The sequence below is a fragment of the Mixophyes fleayi genome, chromosome 1 (genome assembly GCF_038048845.1).
Source record: "Mixophyes fleayi isolate aMixFle1 chromosome 1, aMixFle1.hap1, whole genome shotgun sequence".
NCBI lineage: Eukaryota > Metazoa > Chordata > Amphibia > Anura > Limnodynastidae > Mixophyes > Mixophyes fleayi.
Window position 1 is genome coordinate 82,521,139 of NC_134402.1, and position 18,902 is coordinate 82,540,040.

At 38.1% G+C, this 18,902-nt stretch overlaps 1 protein-coding gene across 1 annotated transcript in view; it reads left to right on the forward strand.

Annotated features, from left to right (window-relative positions):
* The window catches only part of GPM6A (glycoprotein M6A), a 133,458-nt gene that overhangs the window by 96,726 nt on the left and 17,830 nt on the right, over window positions 1-18,902 (forward strand). Inside the window, exon 3 of the mRNA XM_075197577.1 lies at window positions 18,139-18,295. Within this exon, the coding sequence (XP_075053678.1) occupies window positions 18,139-18,295 (157 nt within the window). The remainder of the gene's footprint in view (window positions 1-18,138; window positions 18,296-18,902) is intronic.

Genomic DNA, 18,902 nt, shown 5'->3' on the forward strand with positions numbered 1-18,902 from the left:
TAACCCAATAACAACCTTATTCTGCTGCAGGCACATTATTACTTTTTTATATTGCTCAACTTTTGTATGTATTGCATTATTCTGGCATCTCTTGTCTAGAATACACTCCCTAATTTTATATTAACCATTCTCAGTCTTTAGGCATTTTAAGTTTCCATTGTGAAAAATTACGAGTTAAGAATATAACAACTTACCAATATTCTAAGTCACTGCTTTAGAACGTTTGTATTAAGGACTAAAATTATAACCGTGAATCATATTTATAATCCTTTATTTAGTTTAGCATAAATAACAGCCGTTTTGAGAACTTTTCTGTTGTTCACTTTGAACAACCACCTTTTTGATGTACCCCTTATATACCGATCAGTGAATGTCCTCCTTTTTTTTTTTAACTATTTATTTTGAAAGATAGCAATGATATACAAACAGGAATCAACAATTAGTACATTGCAAAAACAGGCATAGATAGATAACAATGCAAAGGCAAACATTAAAATAAAAACAACAAACACAAAAACACAATGTCATAGGAGAAACAAATGAGGAACAATTGTTGCACCAATTGCTCAAACTCTATAACATTTTCCAAGAACATGAGGTGGGGGAGGGGGGACACTGGTCTTCGCTGAAGGAGGAAAATAGAGTGCAGAGGAAAGTACTTCACAAAATCTTGGGAAGGGGGACAACTCTGAGGATCAGACAACATAAGAGCCGCTCGCCAATGGAGACCAAAAGGGGGTTCACTTAAAGGGAGGGAGCTGGTGAAGGAGTTAAGGGGTTACAAGTAAAGCCAGGGAGCCCAAATCTGGTGGAATTTATCATCCTTATCGTGTAAATGGTGTCTGATCTGTTCCATCTGGGCAATAAACCAGATATAGGAGCGTAGGGCCGCCATAGTGGGGGGCTCAGTTTGTTTCCATGATTTGGCCACTAAGCATCGCGCTACAGCAAGGTTGTGGGAAGCTAATTTTGTGGATTGTCTGTCATCGTCAGTCAGGGGATAGCAGAGGAGAAAGGACCACAAGTCTTACCGGACGGGACATGGAAGGAGGGAGGAGAGGAGGGTCCTAACTCGATTCCCAAAAGGAGGATATTTTAGGGCAAGTCCACCATATATGTAGAAAAGATCCCATCTGGCCACAACCCCGCCAGCATAATGGAGAGCTAGAGGGAACCATTTTAGCGAGTTTGTCGGAGGTGAAGTACCATCAATAGTATACTTTATATGCGTTCTCCTTGATCAAGGTGGAGATGGAGCTGGTGGCAACCTGTTCTCTTATAATCTCCCAATAATCCTCCTCAGGAAGGGGGGGCAGATCCCTCTCCCAGTCCCTCTGAATGTCCTCCCTTTTGTTACCTAAAGCATGAAATCAGATCATGCCTTATATCAGAATCTGAAGAGAGCCACTGCCGTTCACACAGCAGATGGCGCCCATCCATGTGATTCAATAGATTAGAATTAAATAATTACAGTATGATCTATTGAATTTTAGCGTGGATGTATTGAGTTATTCTGCACTGTGAATATCAATAGTAACGCACTATAAATGGCATTGTGACCAATATTTTGGAGAGCAACCCATAGTTTAAGAACCTTTATGTATATATCAATGTGTGTGTTTTGTTATTTTCAAATACTCTATTTCCAACTTCAGTATTTTTTAACTAAATGTTAGGCTGTGAAAATAGCAATTGCTTCTTTTTTGTAAATCTTCTGGATCCCTCAACACTTGCTATTAGGCAAACTACTACTCTGGACTTGTTTTTATGTAAAGAAAATAAAAAAATGTATATATATGTGAACATTCCCTTTAAGAACATACACTGTTTCACTGAATGTAATTGAGTACATTTCAGCTTTGGATCTTAAATTAATTAACTTTGGTTATTGTTTTTGAGTTATACAGCTTATATTTATATTTATAATAAAAAAAGGATGATTTAGATTGAAGATGCATATATCTGGTTCTCAGGGTGTTTGGATCCCCCCCACCTCCCAATACTGCACGCAGATATAGCCCTCTATCTTAATTCTACATTGTATGGCTTCTTCACTGAAGTAATTTTCATTAAGAATGGCACAAAACAAGCTTGTGCACTTTACCCGTCTTTGTTTGCCCTGTGTTTATAACCTTTGACCCAGTGAGATTACAAAAATGTGGGATCAGAAGACTTCAAAATTGCATTATTTTCAAATTACACCCTTTCACTTTTTCGCAACTAATGATAATGCTCCCTAATCTGTAACAGTTTTATTGGTCAACTCACAATTAATCATCACAAATCTTTCTGTTTCATGAGGATGAAGTGTTAGGGTTGAACATTCCATTCTTATGGCCACCCTGCTATTTAAAATATTTTGGGCTTTTTATAACATCCTCACTGCAAGATTTGTATGTTGTCAATTTTTTTTCTTATATGTCAGACTACCTTCAGCTGCGGAACTAATTTCCTGGCCAAATAAACCCCTTCAAAATGCCACATGCACTTTAGTTGTTTCGGCCCTCCCCTTTAAAATATCTGATCTTTAGCCTTTCCTGTGTTCAACTATGGAGATGAAACCACATTGATTTAGTCGGGAGATATTGATCCACAAAAGGAAGGATGGAGGCCTTAATGCTCCTTGGCTTTTGGTTTACTATAAAGCTGTCCAAATCAATCTACTGACACATTGCCCTATCTCACCATGTCACTGCAGGTGGGCTCAGCTAGAAAACTAATCTTTAACTCTAACATGAGTAAAATATTTCCTGTGGTTAAGAGCTTCTCATAGAACACCCTCATTTTAATACTATTTTAAAATACTTGCAGGATGTTTGGGATGCTATTTTATGTTTCCCAGAAATATCATTAATAGGACTCTTACACCTTTCTTTGATGTTTTTGTCTCTGCTTAATTGTGTTTCCTTTCAATAGTTCACACAGTCATGTTACATAAAATTATTTCACTACACAATCTAAAGTCTCTGTTTAACCCATCGCAGTCTGAAAAGTTTAGATACACAAATATGTTTAATTTTGTGAAAAGCCTTCCTATGCACCATAATGTATGTGTATATGTATATACACACTCAGTGGCCACTTTATTAGATACACCTTTCTAGTTCTGGGTAGGATACCTTTTCCCACACAACCTGAATTATTTGTGACATAGATTCAACAAGATGGAAACATTCCTTATTCTGGTCCACGTTTACATGATCATCATGCAGTTCCTACACATTTATCGGCTGCACATTCATACAGCAGATTTTCCCTTCCACCAAATCCTCATGTAATGATCATGATGATGTGTGCTTTGTTACATAGATATAATATAAATTCTACATTGTGTAATAGGGGCTGTGGAGCATTTGATGGTGCTAGCCATATGTAGTAGACATGCACAAATATCCCATTATTATGGCAAATCGTATTCAGACTTCTATCTTAAAACATTGCAAAGCCCTACTCTTATTTATCATAGTCAGTGCTCTTACATGGAAAACCGAAAGATCTTCCAAATTCAGCATTTTCTTTGGTCTGTTCCTGTCGGGCTGGCCACTTGCTGTTCTGTGGCTTATAGATGAAAAACCACCATTTCCACTGCAACTGAAATCAAATTAAAAAAATGGGTTGGCCTTTGCTATGGAATGGATGAGTGTTTCTCTTTATGGGGCATATTTAAGAAAGCACGATAGTGCTTTTACCGGGTAATTAAGGTGCCTCCGTGTCCTCCGCAAATTTATTAAGGGTGCATCGCAGCAGATATCATGGATATCTGCTGCTTTGCACTCCTCTTCGTTTTTGGGAGCAGTCACCATTCAACAGTATGGTGACTGCTCCCAGCTGCAATCTAACAAGTTCCGAAAAAACATTTTTTTCGGAAACTTGTCTTGATAATGTACGCCAGCTGAAGCTGGCGTACATTATCAGAAATGAAAAAACCCAATGCTGTCAGCTCTGCTCCGAAGAGCAGAGCTGGACAGTGCATGTGTGGAGGGATCACATGATCCCTCCCTGTCACTCACCGCTCGCAGATTGCAGACAGACCGGGATCTTTGTGGAACTGCACATGCGCAATGGAAAGAAGAAGAGGAACGAAGATGACGTGGAGGAGATCCTAGAGACAGCGCGTCCCGAAGAGGGAGGTAAGTGTGATTTTTTTTATCACAGAAACAGCAGTTTTTCGGAACTGTTATTTCTGTGTTCTATTTTTAATAAATTTGAGAAATAGATCAATCCTTATCCATGCGATAAGGATTGATAACTATTTCTCATTTCTGCCGATCAATGATAAATGTGCCCCAATGTCACTTAAGAGGTTTACCTATCTGCTCGGGATCTCAGGATCTGATCTCTGTTTCCTAAATAAATAAAGACTTATTCACTTTTATTACAGATGGCTGAGTCCTCATCAACTATATTCCTCTTTTCTTACTTTACTCTTCCTCTGTCCATTCTCATTCCTTAATATCACACTTGCTTTCTTTTTCATTTCTATTTCATTAATTAGTATTTTGCTCTTATTGTCATAATTATGCTGGCTATTTTAGTAGGCTTGTTTTCCTGTTTATTACGTCTCATCTGAGTAATTAGTGGGATTTATTTGATTTTCTTCAATATCTTCTATAATTTTATTAATTCTAATGATCCACTATCTGCTTTTATTTTGTCTCATCATTGGGTTTGGTAAACTTAAAAACGTAAAAAATTTCAAGTAAAACAAAGTGCATTAAATTCTAATAATTCACAAGTTCAGTATATAGATACATTGTGCTATCACTAGTGCAGATTGTCAGTGCAGATTGTCAGTGCAAAAGTAGGAGAATATATCTCTGTAATTACTGGAACTAAAATATATTAGCTAATACTTTTTAACGTGTTATTCTTTACTGCCACTTTTTGTAGCTGTCACACTTGATTTTTTTGATCTTCTAAAACAGTTGTTATATTGTGATGCATAACAGAGAGTTCAGGCAAGGTAATTGGATTCCGGCTGAGTACAGAAAAGGGACATAAAATAATTTTGAGCCAAATACAAGAGATGTGTTTGTGTCAAAAAACACAAACAAAACTTTGACAATGCCTTAAAAATAAATTGCATCATTTACATTTTATATGTGCAGTATTTATTATTTATTATTGTTTATTTATATAGCAAGTCATATTACACAGTACTGAGCAGAGAACATTTAGTCATGCACATCAGTCCAATTGGAACTTACAGTCTAAATTCCCTTCCCCTAAATTCCCTAGTTTCCATTTGTCCACTTTATAAGCAGCCAAATAATGTACCAGTAATATAAGGTCGACAATATGTCAAATTACATGCATTTTTAAATAAACACACATTTGCTAGTTTTGCATGGCCCAGACTGTCTTCACTGTAATTGAGATATAATAACCATTGGGATGCCCTGCTGCTGTAGTATTAACCAGCACCAGGCATGTCAGTGCAGGGCTGATTGCCCTATCGGTGAGCACAAAAAAAAATAACAGTGACAACCCCTATCCTCATTCAGAAGCTTCCAGTGTGATACTGAAAAACACCTAGAAGCAATGACGCTCCTCTTAGACTTTGAGGGTCGGGGTAATTTACAAGACTGGAGTGGAAACAGTGTAATAGGATCCTGGGATCCGCCATAATAATGATACAATGCCTTTGATCTTATTAATAACCAATCTCAATAATTATTGGGATATAATGCAATTTGCGTCTTTTTTGCTATTTTAGTCACGTCGAATAATACGCACCCGTGACATCTCAGATGTACTTTAGAGGCATTATTTCATACAACCTTTTGAGCTTTCCCCTAATACCATGCCAACCATAAACAAGGTATCCCAGTTGTTATGCTTGCGCATCCCAAACTAGAAATCCGTAAGAGCGACTTACGCGATCCCTGTGTATGACAAGGCTATATACATCGCCTAAATATTACACACATCTATTGACATCCACTGTCAAATAGCCCACCATTATGTGTTAATCGCTAAATAAATACCAATCTATCATTTACCTCACTATACTGCATTATCTATATAAACATCCATTCATTCTAATCATTCCAGTTATCTAAACATACAAAGCAGGCATAAAGATGCAAGTCTTTTACTTTAAACATACAGTACATAAATGCATACATACAATACAGATAATACATTACAGATTAAACAGACAATGCTAAAACTTCAGAAGTATATAATATCCTATTCTGTTGTGTGTGTGTGTGTGTGTGTGTGTGTGTGTGTGTGTATATATATATTTATATGTACTAGTGTATATGCTGTAAGACATAAATCTATAGGAGTGAGTATATGGTCAGTATTGCTTTTCATGTTCTATGTGTATAGATGTAACGAGAGAGAAAGAATGTGTTTTAAGAGTGTATGTTTAAATGTGTACAAAATGTGTTTAGGTGGTAGATAAAGAAAGATTAAATGAGAGAGAGAGAAAGATATAAGATAAATGAGAGAGTGATACAGGAAGATCGAACATGTGGTCAGACCTAGCATACAGTGTGAGAAAGAGATGAGGGGGGGTGTAAGTTAGAGTTCATTGTAGTGTAATTAGCAAACATTCCTGAGAAGCTAGCCTAGAAGCCTCACTGGCTTATAAATATTTACCCATAATGCATTGCTTCAGGTGGGAGTGGTTGACCTCTGCCACACCCACGCAACTGGACACAGCCTGCAATGATGACTCACTGCTCTGTGTTTCTTAGTAAGCACATGTTGTTCCTTTGTTTGAACCTCTCTGCCAAATGCCACATGTAAGACAATTTCTTTGGTTGGAATGCTCTGGCTTTCAGCCACTTCATATCTTAATCTGCGCATAAATTCGGCGCATGTAAACAGCAGTGGAATGTTAGCGACCATTATGCGCGGCTCAAGCTCCGCCCACCGCGACTGCGTCATCAGCGGCGATATAGGAGCTCCTTCACAAACAGAAAAAGGGATTCTAAAGGTAATAGAATAAAATATGGGCCCCTGGGTCCCCACTTTGTATGCAACAGTTGTAAATATCTATAAAACCCATGATGACGTAAATCAAATTTTTGTCAATGTAAATGTTTCCAAGTGTGTGAACCCCTTTTGACCTCCTCAATAAATAATAATAAATATCCCTTGAATAAATAATAGAGGAACAAGTATAAATTCTTTTATACCTTGGATGGGGAACTGTGAGGTGTGAGAGGAGACATAGGGACATTGAGCTAATGATTGGTACATTGCCCATACATGATAGATCTGCTAAATGTAGGTAAAGTTCCAAACTTGTGCGGCAATGAGCATTGCATATTAAAGCTCTTGCATATCTCTGTAACATTCCCTGTCTAGCTTGTAGCCCAAGTTTGTTTCACACCCTACCCATCCTACCCTCCATGAAGCCACATTTTGCAGGTGCACTGCTATAGAATACCAAAAGAAAGATCCGTTATCACCATAACCCCTTCCTGAGTGGGTCGCTGCTGTGACTCAAATGCCAATATCAACTGCCTTTCCCCACTAAATCCCCCTTAAAGTATTTTGAGTGTATGCTCTTAAATATACAATGGCTGGTGAATATTGTAATAAATAACGTACAGGAGGAAGGAATACCATCTTTTTTAACCCTTGGGCTGCTAAGGGCGATTCCAAAATTGCAAAGGACGACTCCCACTCTCTCTGCAAATAAGGGGTTACAATACAAAAAGTTTAAATTAAAAAATATTTTAACTAGAAATAGAAGGGAGCCATGATCCCACTCCCCCCATATGCTTAAAAAAAACATCCTTGTATTTCTTGTCTGGTGATCAATCATGATCACCAAACTAAATATATAATATAAGGGAAAACTAAATTTATACCTCTTTCCTTTTAGCAAAATATGCAGGGTAATTGACCCATCATTTGATGCAGATGGTAATCTAGATTCCTAAATAATATGCTTTCCCCACCTTTTTTTTGCCTATGTGACCTTTGTAATGCACTCTTCTCAACACACAATAAGTGGTAGTAACAGTCTTTGGCAAGATTAACAACTTTAATCTTGCTTAGAACTGGGATTATGTTCTACCCAATATATTACTGCCATTTTACATTAACTATGACTCCAAGGTATTTGAATTAGTTCGACCACACTAATGGGTACACTAATGGATATTCAGGGGAATACCTTTTGTAGGGTTGTAAACCATTTAGGAAAAAAGTAAGGATTTGCCCCAATTTATCTGCAATAATAATTTTCTCTATAACTTTGAATGTGTTTTGAGAGATTTTTACGAGAATGTCATTGGCATATAATGCAATCTTTTCAGTGTGGGGCCTGATCTGTGAATGATAGAAGCCAGTGGCTCTACAACAAGGCAAAGAGGGACATTACTGTCTTGTACCTCAATGTAATTTGAAAGTCAAGGAGGAAAATGGGTCGCAAATACTTTAGCCATGGAATGATTGTATAAAAGCTTTACCCAAAACATTTTCTAAAACCAAAACTCTCCATGACTCTACAGAGTCAAAGGTCTTCGCCACATCCAGGGATAGTGCTACCCAAACTCATAGTTATTGTGGGGAACTTAAATGTTAGCCAATATATGCCTTGGATTCATGTAATTGATTTTCAGATCCTAAAGCTTGTTTGAACTTATGTGACGGTTGAAATTGTTTGACAAAGTCTAGAGTTACAAACATTGAAGTGAACATTATAGTAAGCTAAAAACTTGAGCAAAATTTTAAACAGGTTCGACAATTTTAAGTCATTTTGAACATGGAGGGTTATAGTATATAGTATTTTTTTTTTAAACTTAAATATTTTTATTGTATTTATAAAATAAAGCAAATGAAACATAACAATGTATTGTGGTTACAGTCAATTGCATCAGATATGGGTACATTTACATTGTTAACATATAAAAAGATACTGTACAGAAGAAAAAACATAATCCAGAAATAGATGAGGTGGGGTGGAGAAGGGGGCAAGGTGGGAGGGATGGGGGAGAAGGGAGGAGACATATTTAGAGGTAATCAACATTACAAAATTTCAGAATGACACATTCTCTCCTGAGTGATAAGCTCGCCACACATCATACAGATCATATTTTGCTATGAGTTAAGAGAAGGCAGCGGATATAGAAACAAAGGAAGCCTTAGACTGTTTGGAGGAGTCAGAGGAGCGATATAACTTGCAATCTGGCGCTAGATTAAAGTCGCCCATACACATTAACGTTCCTCGTTTTACATTGTGAATGGCCTGGAAATTGTTTCCTAAGAAAGGGGAGTTGACAGGTATTCGGGGCATACAGAGAGATTAGTAAAAAACTGGCACCCTATTTTTCCCACCAGTATTAGGTATCTGCCATTTTTATCAGTGATTTGCAATTAGCACCAATCAAAATGGCTACTCCATTAGGCTTAAATGGGCCAGAGGTTGAGTAGCAGGTTGGGTATTTAAGATTGTGAAATTGAGTGGGGAATATAAGGAGAAGTGGGTGTCCTCCATAGCTACAATATCTGCGTTTTGGGCCGCAAAGCTCTTGAGAGCAATTCTCCGCTTGTTAGGGGAGTTCAGACCCTTTGCATTTATAGATAAGAATTTAACCATTATCCCTGATCATAACCTTGTTGAGATCTCATGCCTGAAAAATTAGTCCTGGCGGTCGACGTCTGAAACAGTCAAGTCACCAACAAATTAGGGAAAGAAGGGAAAGACAGGGGAGGAACAGTGGGAGCAGACGGACAGAAAAGAACTGAAATAGTACCCATACGGGAGCTAATGTTTATGCCACTGAGCAAAAGAAAGAAGTGGCAGAAAGAATGTATGTATGTGGGGGTGCGTTTGGACTATGGGCACTCTAACATAATATATTCTAAACAAACTATTATAAACAAAGCCATTAAATATACTGTTAAATATACTTGCATATCATTTAACAATTCTGTACCATAGATATAGAGTAATACGAAATCTAATGATGAAACGCATAAGTGCGGTATACATTATTACTAACATAACAGTTGAACCTCTGAACACATTAAACAAGAATCAGTCTATATCAAACCATAACAGTCAAATAAAAGATCGGAGCATGGGGTACCTACATATTGGGGAACAGAGATAATGTAGCATGGTGCAGGGGTACTCCAGCTAATTCACCTTGGGGGAAAACAAATTTAAAGGATACAGAGTTTGTGTCAATACTGATATGAGTCAGTGTAAGACATATCCGCTCCACACAGTGAAATGAGCGGCAGCAGTCTTACGCGTATCTTGTAGACCATTCCTTGTCAAATCGGCTTGGTTTGGAAGTAGGAGTTGGATCTTGTATTTGTTCATTCCAATCGTTCAGCATCGCCGTGGCCTTGTGAGGAGATGGGAAGGACACAAAGCTACCATTTCTGTGGACTAGCAGTTTTGTCGTGAAGCCCCTGCGATATTGAATGTTTGCCGATCGTAAGGCCGCCGTTATCTGGTGAAACGACCTGTGCTTGGCCAGAGTAGCTGCAGACAAATCCGGGTATAGTTGTAGGTCTCCCAAGTCCATCCCGAGTAGGATAAGAGGGCAAAGAAGCTTGCAGAATCTGTTCTTTAATTCTGTAGAAGTGCACCTGTAGTAAAGTATCTTTGGGTGCAGAATCCGGGGCATTCTGAGATTTAGGGAGACGGTGAATACGAGTCATGAGAAGATCAATATTCGAAGCCGTTGGTAATAGCTTATGGAATAAGTCTGTGGCGTATTCATAGAGGTCAGAGTTAGCAACAGAGTCAGGGATACCTGGAATTTTGATGTTGTTGAGTCGTGACCTGTCTTCAAGATCCACCATTTTGTCCTTGTTCCCAGCAACTTCTTCCTGCAGAAGGTCATGAGCAGATATCAAATTATTGTGGAAAGCCACAAGTTCCTCCAACTTATGTTCAAGTTGATCCGTTCTAGTTCCCAAAAGGGTGACATCAGCTTTGATTTCTTTGATCGATGCCCTGAGTTCAGAGGTGAAGCCTTTTTTAAGCACTTGTAACAGAGACTGAATGGACCTCAAAGTAACAGGGCCGTCCATTTCCATGGCCTGTGTGTCAACTGGAACATCAGAAAGTTCTGGATGTGTTCTAGGTGGAGAAGTTTGGGAAGTTTGACGTACTGACCGCAACAAAGCTTGTAGCAGTGGCAGCTGAAGATGCAGCAGAGCCAGTGCCGAAGAAGTTCACTGGAGGAATAAGTTTGTCAGGTTTTCACTTTCTATTAAATTTATCACCAAGGGGGTCCATTTATTTATTACCAAGGGGGTCCATTTATTTTTTTGGACCAATTCATTAGAGATATTAGATTTACCTGTAATTCCATGTAATATATATTCGCTATACTAACCTGTTTTGTTAATCAGTTATTTTTGGCTAGGTGGGACTTTCACTCTGCACTTCAGGATAGGTCCAAATAGCTGTCAATCCTCAGTGGTATTCTTCGATATTCAGGATATCTGATTGGCTGAACAATTGTGATGTAATCATAGGGGTTGTCTCTTTCCTTTAAAAGCACTGCCATTGGTTCTCATCGGTTAGTCTTGTTAAAGTGAGTATGCGAAATGTGCGTCGACTTTCGCCTCGCTATGCTTTATTATAATGTATCCTATTTTAGTTCTAGATAACAGTATTTAGCGGCACTACCCCTGGTATATCCAGGATGTGAAGAAATTCTCTGGAAGAATAAGTTTGTCAGGTTTTCACTTTCTTAGGAGGAGCCATGGTGCCCAGGTAGCTTAGATTACACTGGTTATATTCAACGGGCACCTTTTCTGTAACAGATATCCTCGTAGGTAGGTCTGGTGCTAGATGTTATGGCATGAGCAGCATTTAGGTTAGAGTATTTTCCAGTAAAAGAGCAATCAGACAGACATCATCAGGTCAGCAGGTCTGAGGCGATATACAGGCGGTGGACAGCTGATGCAGTATAGGAACCTACTGGCATGAACGTAAAAGTGGTTTACATCTCGTCTCGTCTGTCATAGGAAATTTGTGCCCAGATTTCTGCAGCTGGGGATGGTAATACCGCACACTGTTTATAAGCAGTCAAATAGGAAGGTGCTATGGCAGGTACTTTGTTATTGTCTACAACTTTGCTTCATTCCCTCCCCACAGCTCTGCTGTAATCCGGGTGGGTTCTACCAGGCATACACAAGACAGCCTTTGGTCTTTATCCCAGGACGTCCAGAGCAGCCTGCAGTCCGGCAGTCTAGTGAGTGGGGAGCAAGAGAAGCGAACGTCCGCACACACACAGGCTCACACAGTCACTCAGCAATTTTGGATGTGACCACAGCTGGGGGAACTATGCGGCATCACCGAAGCCCAAACTTTGCCGGACTCCGACCAGAAGTGGTCGACCCGCAGTCCACTGTCCGGACCGAAGTAGAGGCAGGATGACACAGTAGCCGGCGGAAGGTAAGTCTAGGCCGGAGGGGATGTCCAGGGGTCTCATTGGGTGTGGGATGTTTGAGTAAGCATGAGGCACACTCGGTCGGGCGGCAGATGGGAACTGGCTTAAGGGAGTTCAGGGGCTGCTCGGGTCACAAAAAGGAGCGATCCTCCCAATGCAAGATTAGCTCCTGCAGCAGGATAAGTAGGTTATTAGTGTCTACCAGCCCCAAAAGGTGTGGTTTTAGGGGTCCTGGTACCTGAAGCTCTGGTCAAAATGGTGTTTAGGCCACGCCCCCAGTCTATAGTATTTTTAAAAACGCAACCGTCAAACTTGAACATAGTAAATTAAAAAATGCCATTTAAATTCGAATTGGCAACATTTTATAGTTTTCTTCACATATTTAACAGGCATCAATATGAACAGTGAACTGCAAGTTTGAGGGTAGTGTGACCACCAAATTCAATAAAACTTCAAATGAGCTGGAATTCGAGCATCTCTACTTCTGATTTCTTGTATGATAGTATGAAAAGGCTCTCAAACATCAAGCGAGTGACCAAAATTTTAGAAGGTTTTTTCTAATTGGTTAATGATATATTAGTCTTTATGGGAAAGACCACTATAAGGGCCTAGATATAAAAGGCATTATTACACTTCAGAAGAATATATAGAGGGCAATATGGAGCCCACTTCAAATGCAGCATGAAAGCTAGTCAAAAAGCCAGAGACTAACTTCTATCGGGATCCCATCCATCCCTGGCACCTTATTTATAGAAGAAGAGCCCACTGCAGTCAAGACCTCATCAGTTTTTAAAAGGATGCCCAATACCCTGGCATGAGCATCTCAGAGTCTAGGTAGCATAATAGAGTCAGTATATGCCCTGATATCTGAATGTCTAAGAAAACATCTTGAAGCATTCATTCATTTTGTCTCAGTTAATGACCAAGATACATACGTTCTATTAATTAAAGTATAGGGTACACAGGATTGTAAATCATTAAAAGTGGGCATTTCTGGGTGGACTGGGGTGGGGCTTATTTTGTCCCAATTATGCAAGTGTTATTGTAGGAGGTATAGATAATATGGTTGTAGCAATAGCATCAAGTGACCCCCAATATAGAAAATAGCCTTTAACGACTGCTAAACTGCACTTTTTTCTGTATATAAACCTGTGTAGGAAGAAATACTGCTTGAGTACTACAGTATTATAACACCTGCATCATTTCTCCTTCACACTGCTGGCTAACTATTGCTGCCAACAGAACCAGACTCCTTTTCCTTCGCATTGAAAAACAATGCTTTGTCCCACATGATAAGATGTTTGTTCACAGCTGTGTAGTCACCCATGTGACTTATTTTCTAGTTTTCCTACTGAATAAGATGTGAACCCAGATTATCAGTTGTTTTTATTCTGAAAAGATAAACCATTTGCATCTTGAGAGACCTTTCTCCTCAGTGGTAATTCAAATAAATGATCTCTCACTATGCCGTCCCAGCATTTCTCATAACTTATCACCATGATCTATTGCAGCTACACTTTTTTGTGGTATTTTCTTCTTAACATTACTTTGTCAACCATTGGTATTTGGATATCTTAATATATTTTTCCATCCTCTTTACAAAATGCAATAGTAAATTCTAAAAGGTTTGGGGCTGTTGCAACTGAAAGGGAATGGGGGACAGTACGGGTCAGTCTAAGCTAGGAAGTCTGCAAATGATAGCGTTAAAACCTTAGCTTTTTAAGCCCCATTGGTATACAGTGATGGCCAATAGACAAGTCTACACAATCTAGCATGTAACGTGGCTGCCAAGAAATGTAATGCACTACACTGTTATACCAAAGCCCATTTCAGAGATGGTACAGCCATTGTTCCTAATTTATATATACCTGTAGAGCTCCATCTACTTGTATTTCTGACTTAAACGTGGCCTAGATGCACAGTTCCAAGCTTGTGCCATTGCTATTTGTCACTGTCTGATTTTAGGTATACCAAAAACATTAGGCAATAGAGTTAATATCACAATAATATACCAGATTAATTATGGCCAAAATAACCGCTCAGCCTTAATTCCCTATTAATGAGAGCTTGATCTTAGTTATTGCAGGAACAAAAGACTGATGATTGGGAAAATATATTCATGTCAACTATTCTGATCTTTGCATAAGCCAATAATACAATACAAGTATATATTGTAAATTTGTCCTTCCTAAATTGGCCCTTGCTCACAATTGTCCCAAGTGTTTATATAGTGTTGCAGATTTGTGCCGTGTTATTGTAATGTAGGTGTATATATGCATCAATTATTTATAGAACTTAAAGTTCTGACTTTATTTTTGTTGTTTATTTGTTGTATACATAGAAGTAAGACAAATATTAATTATATAAAGTTGCAGTAAGGAGCAGAATCTCAGAGCAGCAGAACAGTGTGGAGTTCTCATTGGGTTAAGCTTTTAACTATTTCTTCTCCAGAACACTCAGCTTAGAAGGAACACTAGAAGGTAGCACATTGGATCTGCCGACAGATGAGATAAATGGGAAAATAGTCCAGGTGCTGACAATTACCCCACATGAATTTTAACTTAATTTGGTGCATTCAAAATATTTAAAGTATGTTGATAATCACATAGGAAAGTATGTGTCTTTAAGTTCACCAAAATGTGGTCCGTAATTTGACCACCAAATAACTCAGAGTTATTTGGTGGTCAAATTGCGGACCACAGTGTCAATGTTGTGTTTTCATTGTTTAACATCAAGGGCTAGATTTACTAAGCTGCGGGTTTGAAAAAGTGGGGATGTTGCCTATAGCAACCAATCAGATTCTAGCTATCATTTTGTAGAAGGTACTAAATAAATGAAAGCTAGAATCTGATTGGTTGCTATAGGCAACATCCCCACTTTTTCAAACCCACAGCTTAGTAAATCTAGCCCCAAGTTTATTTTATGCTTACGTTGTGAGATAGTACAAAGCACACCATGTCTGCTTCCAATTGTTTATATAGCAGGCAACATTTTTGTCATTTGATTAGGGAATTCCATCATGTGATTAGATCAAATACAATAAAAAGCATGGACACCTGATTGGCTGTCAGTGAAATTCAATGCGATGCCTATGCTTGAGCAGTATTGGTGTCCATTTTTGTATCTGTAAATTGTTTCTTAGCAGACAGCTATAACGTGAATGTGCATTTAAGAGTGCAATACTGATTATCCACATATTCAGTACTGTACTGTATGCAGTGGTAGAAGTGGGCTGGTATATGGTGTTATGTCATACAGCCACTTCTCCCACTGATTTCATTGTAAAGCTATCTAATTCCATGCACTTACATTTTCTATACCTCCACTTCTACATTTCCACTTCGACCACTGACTGTACTTATTTCCCTGTGACACTTTAATTTGTCTAACAAATAATCACAATATGAGGAGTATAGTATGTAAACATTGTCCCGTCATGCTATAATTTGATAATCACAGTACTGTATTTATTTTACACATAGGCGCTCTTTTTTGTTTATATGTTATAAATGTATGATGCATTACATTGTTACATTTTATGGCTGATGATATTGTACCATATACAGTAAATTCAGTATATTATCATCCTGCAGATGGTCCTTGTGAGCTACGAAATGCCGCAGTCCTTATTATGTGTCACCTGGGAAACCAGAAGCTGCTATAGAAATACACATTTACAAATAGGCGTATTAGTGTTGGTGTTTCGCTCACATACACTGCTTACTGTGTTAATAGCAGTTTCCTGGCACCACTACTGGAATAGAAGGACTGCAATACACATATTGATGCATACTGCAGCTATAACCAAAACTGCCAGCAGCTACTGCTATTGTAATGGAATGATTATATACATTGACAATGAACACCACCAACATCTTCCAGTTTCAATCACCGTGAACTACTGTAAAGAAATTTGAAACATTATCAGTGAAGCATAAAAGAAACAACATGATAGCAGCATAGAAAACAGGGGAAATATAGATGTATGTCTCAAGTGTATTAGTCACCTATTGAGAGCATTATCTACATTTACCATGGTGCAAGCCATAGGCATGTGGAAGTTCTGTCTATTACATTGTTTGCTCTGGTATTTACATATTAATAATAATAATCATACAATACTGCACTGTATGTCTTTTGCACATGTGGTTGTTCTGTATCCCAAACACACTATAGAATTACATTTTGTTTTTATCTTTTTGCTTTATATTTACTGTACCTTTCTCCTCCTAATGTTTATGCGGTATCCCATTTTAGATATGCACACAAACCAATAGGGGACCAGTTATGCAAACTGTTCTTCAGCTAACCGCAAATCAGATTTGAACTGGTATTATTCTACCGTTTAGAAAAAAGTAAACATGTGAATGGTGACTATGGCAATACCATCTCTTCTACGCAGTAGCCTATAGAACAGTTTTCATAACTGCCCCCCATAATATATAGCTCACTACAGTGATCTAGCTTTGTCCGTAGAACTACAGTGGCAAAGCAACGTCTTTTGGATGCTGCATGCAACATTATCATATGTTCACTGCAAGTAAATGCAGTGGGAGAAACCACTCTATTCATTGACATTGCCTGCTCCCATACTGCCATGATTACCACATGCGTCAAGCGTGATCATGACACACAGGGGGGGGGTATTAAATTGACAGCAATATTTTTTTTAAGATTAAGTCATTTTAACGTTGTTTTTTTTATCATTTTCGAGCGGGTTAACTTTACCAGCAATTCAAGTCCATTTTTAACGCTCCGTTTTTTTTTTCATCAAACGGGTCTCTCGCGCTCCAGTAGACGGTCTATTGAAAGTATAGGGTGTGCGAGAGGCAGCCGCGTTAAAAGCAATTCAATTGTTTTTTAACGCGGGGCGCTAAACAGACCAATATGCTGTTTTATCTCGCAACTCTTTGGGGTGTGATAAAAATAAAAACCTCTGAAAACTATTAGAAATCATGTAATAATGAGAAAATAAAGATAAACTATGTTTATCACTAATGTAAATGTTGATTTTCTTGTTAAAAAATAATGAAATAAAAATCACTAATTAAATATATTTATGTATGTTTTTGGTACAAATATGTTTGTACTAATGTGTTTTGACATGGTATAGATGATTCTATAGTAAAAAATAGTTAAATAAAAAAATATGCTAAAGAAAGTACTGTAATGTATATATTCTCAACTAGAATGGTTGTGTAATGCAATAACATGTATGAAAATGTATGCCAATCCTTTTTTATGTGTTATACATGACCGCATTAAAACTCCCCTACAAACTCGCGAACACAATGATTAACGTTTGGGGGCAGCGTTCCCTCTTTTTCAATTGAATTGCACGAGTTTTCATGCTGCGTTAGCTAAAAACGGTCGCTATAGCAGTTGAAATCCCGCGGGTAATTTTTATTTTTAACGTGGCAGGAAAATAAAAATATTGCGGCCAATGAATACCCCCCACAGTGTCACTGGTGTTTTCTTAATGACAGAGGGTGACCAGCTATAAGTAGCAAACATTATTATTTGCATTAAAAAACAACCTTACATCCTACTAACAATTTTAGTCTCTTTTATGAATATCACTTAATTTACTGCAATATCTTTTCTAAAATGTTTTTCCAGTATAAATATATGCTGTGCAGTGGTATGTATTAATGTTTGGATTGGTTTTATATGCAGTAATGTTTATTTTTTTTTTTTAACTTACCATAAAGAAATGTATAAATTGAATAACTGACCCTTTTTGTCCCCTTAGGATTGATATCTTCAAGTATGTCATATATGGCATAGCAGCTGCCTTCTTTGTCTATGGTATTTTGCTGATGGTAGAAGGATTCTTTACAACCGGTGCCATTAAGGATCTGTATGGGGATTTCAAAATTACAAATTGTGGAAGATGTGTGAGCGCATGGGTATGTGGCTATCCTACTATTTACATTTATAAATAATAACAGAGGCCTAAAAGTTAAATGAAGACCCATGGATAATTTTTGGATGTTCATGTAATGTTAGAGCTATCCTGCTCTTACATTAAGCCAAACACACAAAAAAAAACACACTTCAAAGCAATGTAATACATATACCATTTTTTGGAAACATTATTAATATTACACCCTTCATCAACACACACGTTATTATTTACTTTAAATTGACTAATCATCAAAGATGTTTGACACTGTCAGATGCTCCGCATGTGAGAACTAATGGGTTGTCTAGGTTCCCAAACATTTGTTAAAATGTGTGTAGTTATGGGCAACTGTACTCTGTCGGCCACGGCACCAATAGACACAATTGCCAGTTGCCCGGTTGATGATGGTGGCCTCTTGCTCCAGCTGAGCAAAATGTGTTGTTTGCTTTGGTCATGTAGATGCACATAGGGTGGTATGATTGCTCCATTTACCAAATGTGAACTCTTAGTTGGGTGTAGCTTCTTCATCTTATCTATGTCTATAGTGTGATGGTGAGGATGGAACAAGATAACATGAATAAAATTGCAGCAAGCTTATGCTCCCAATGACA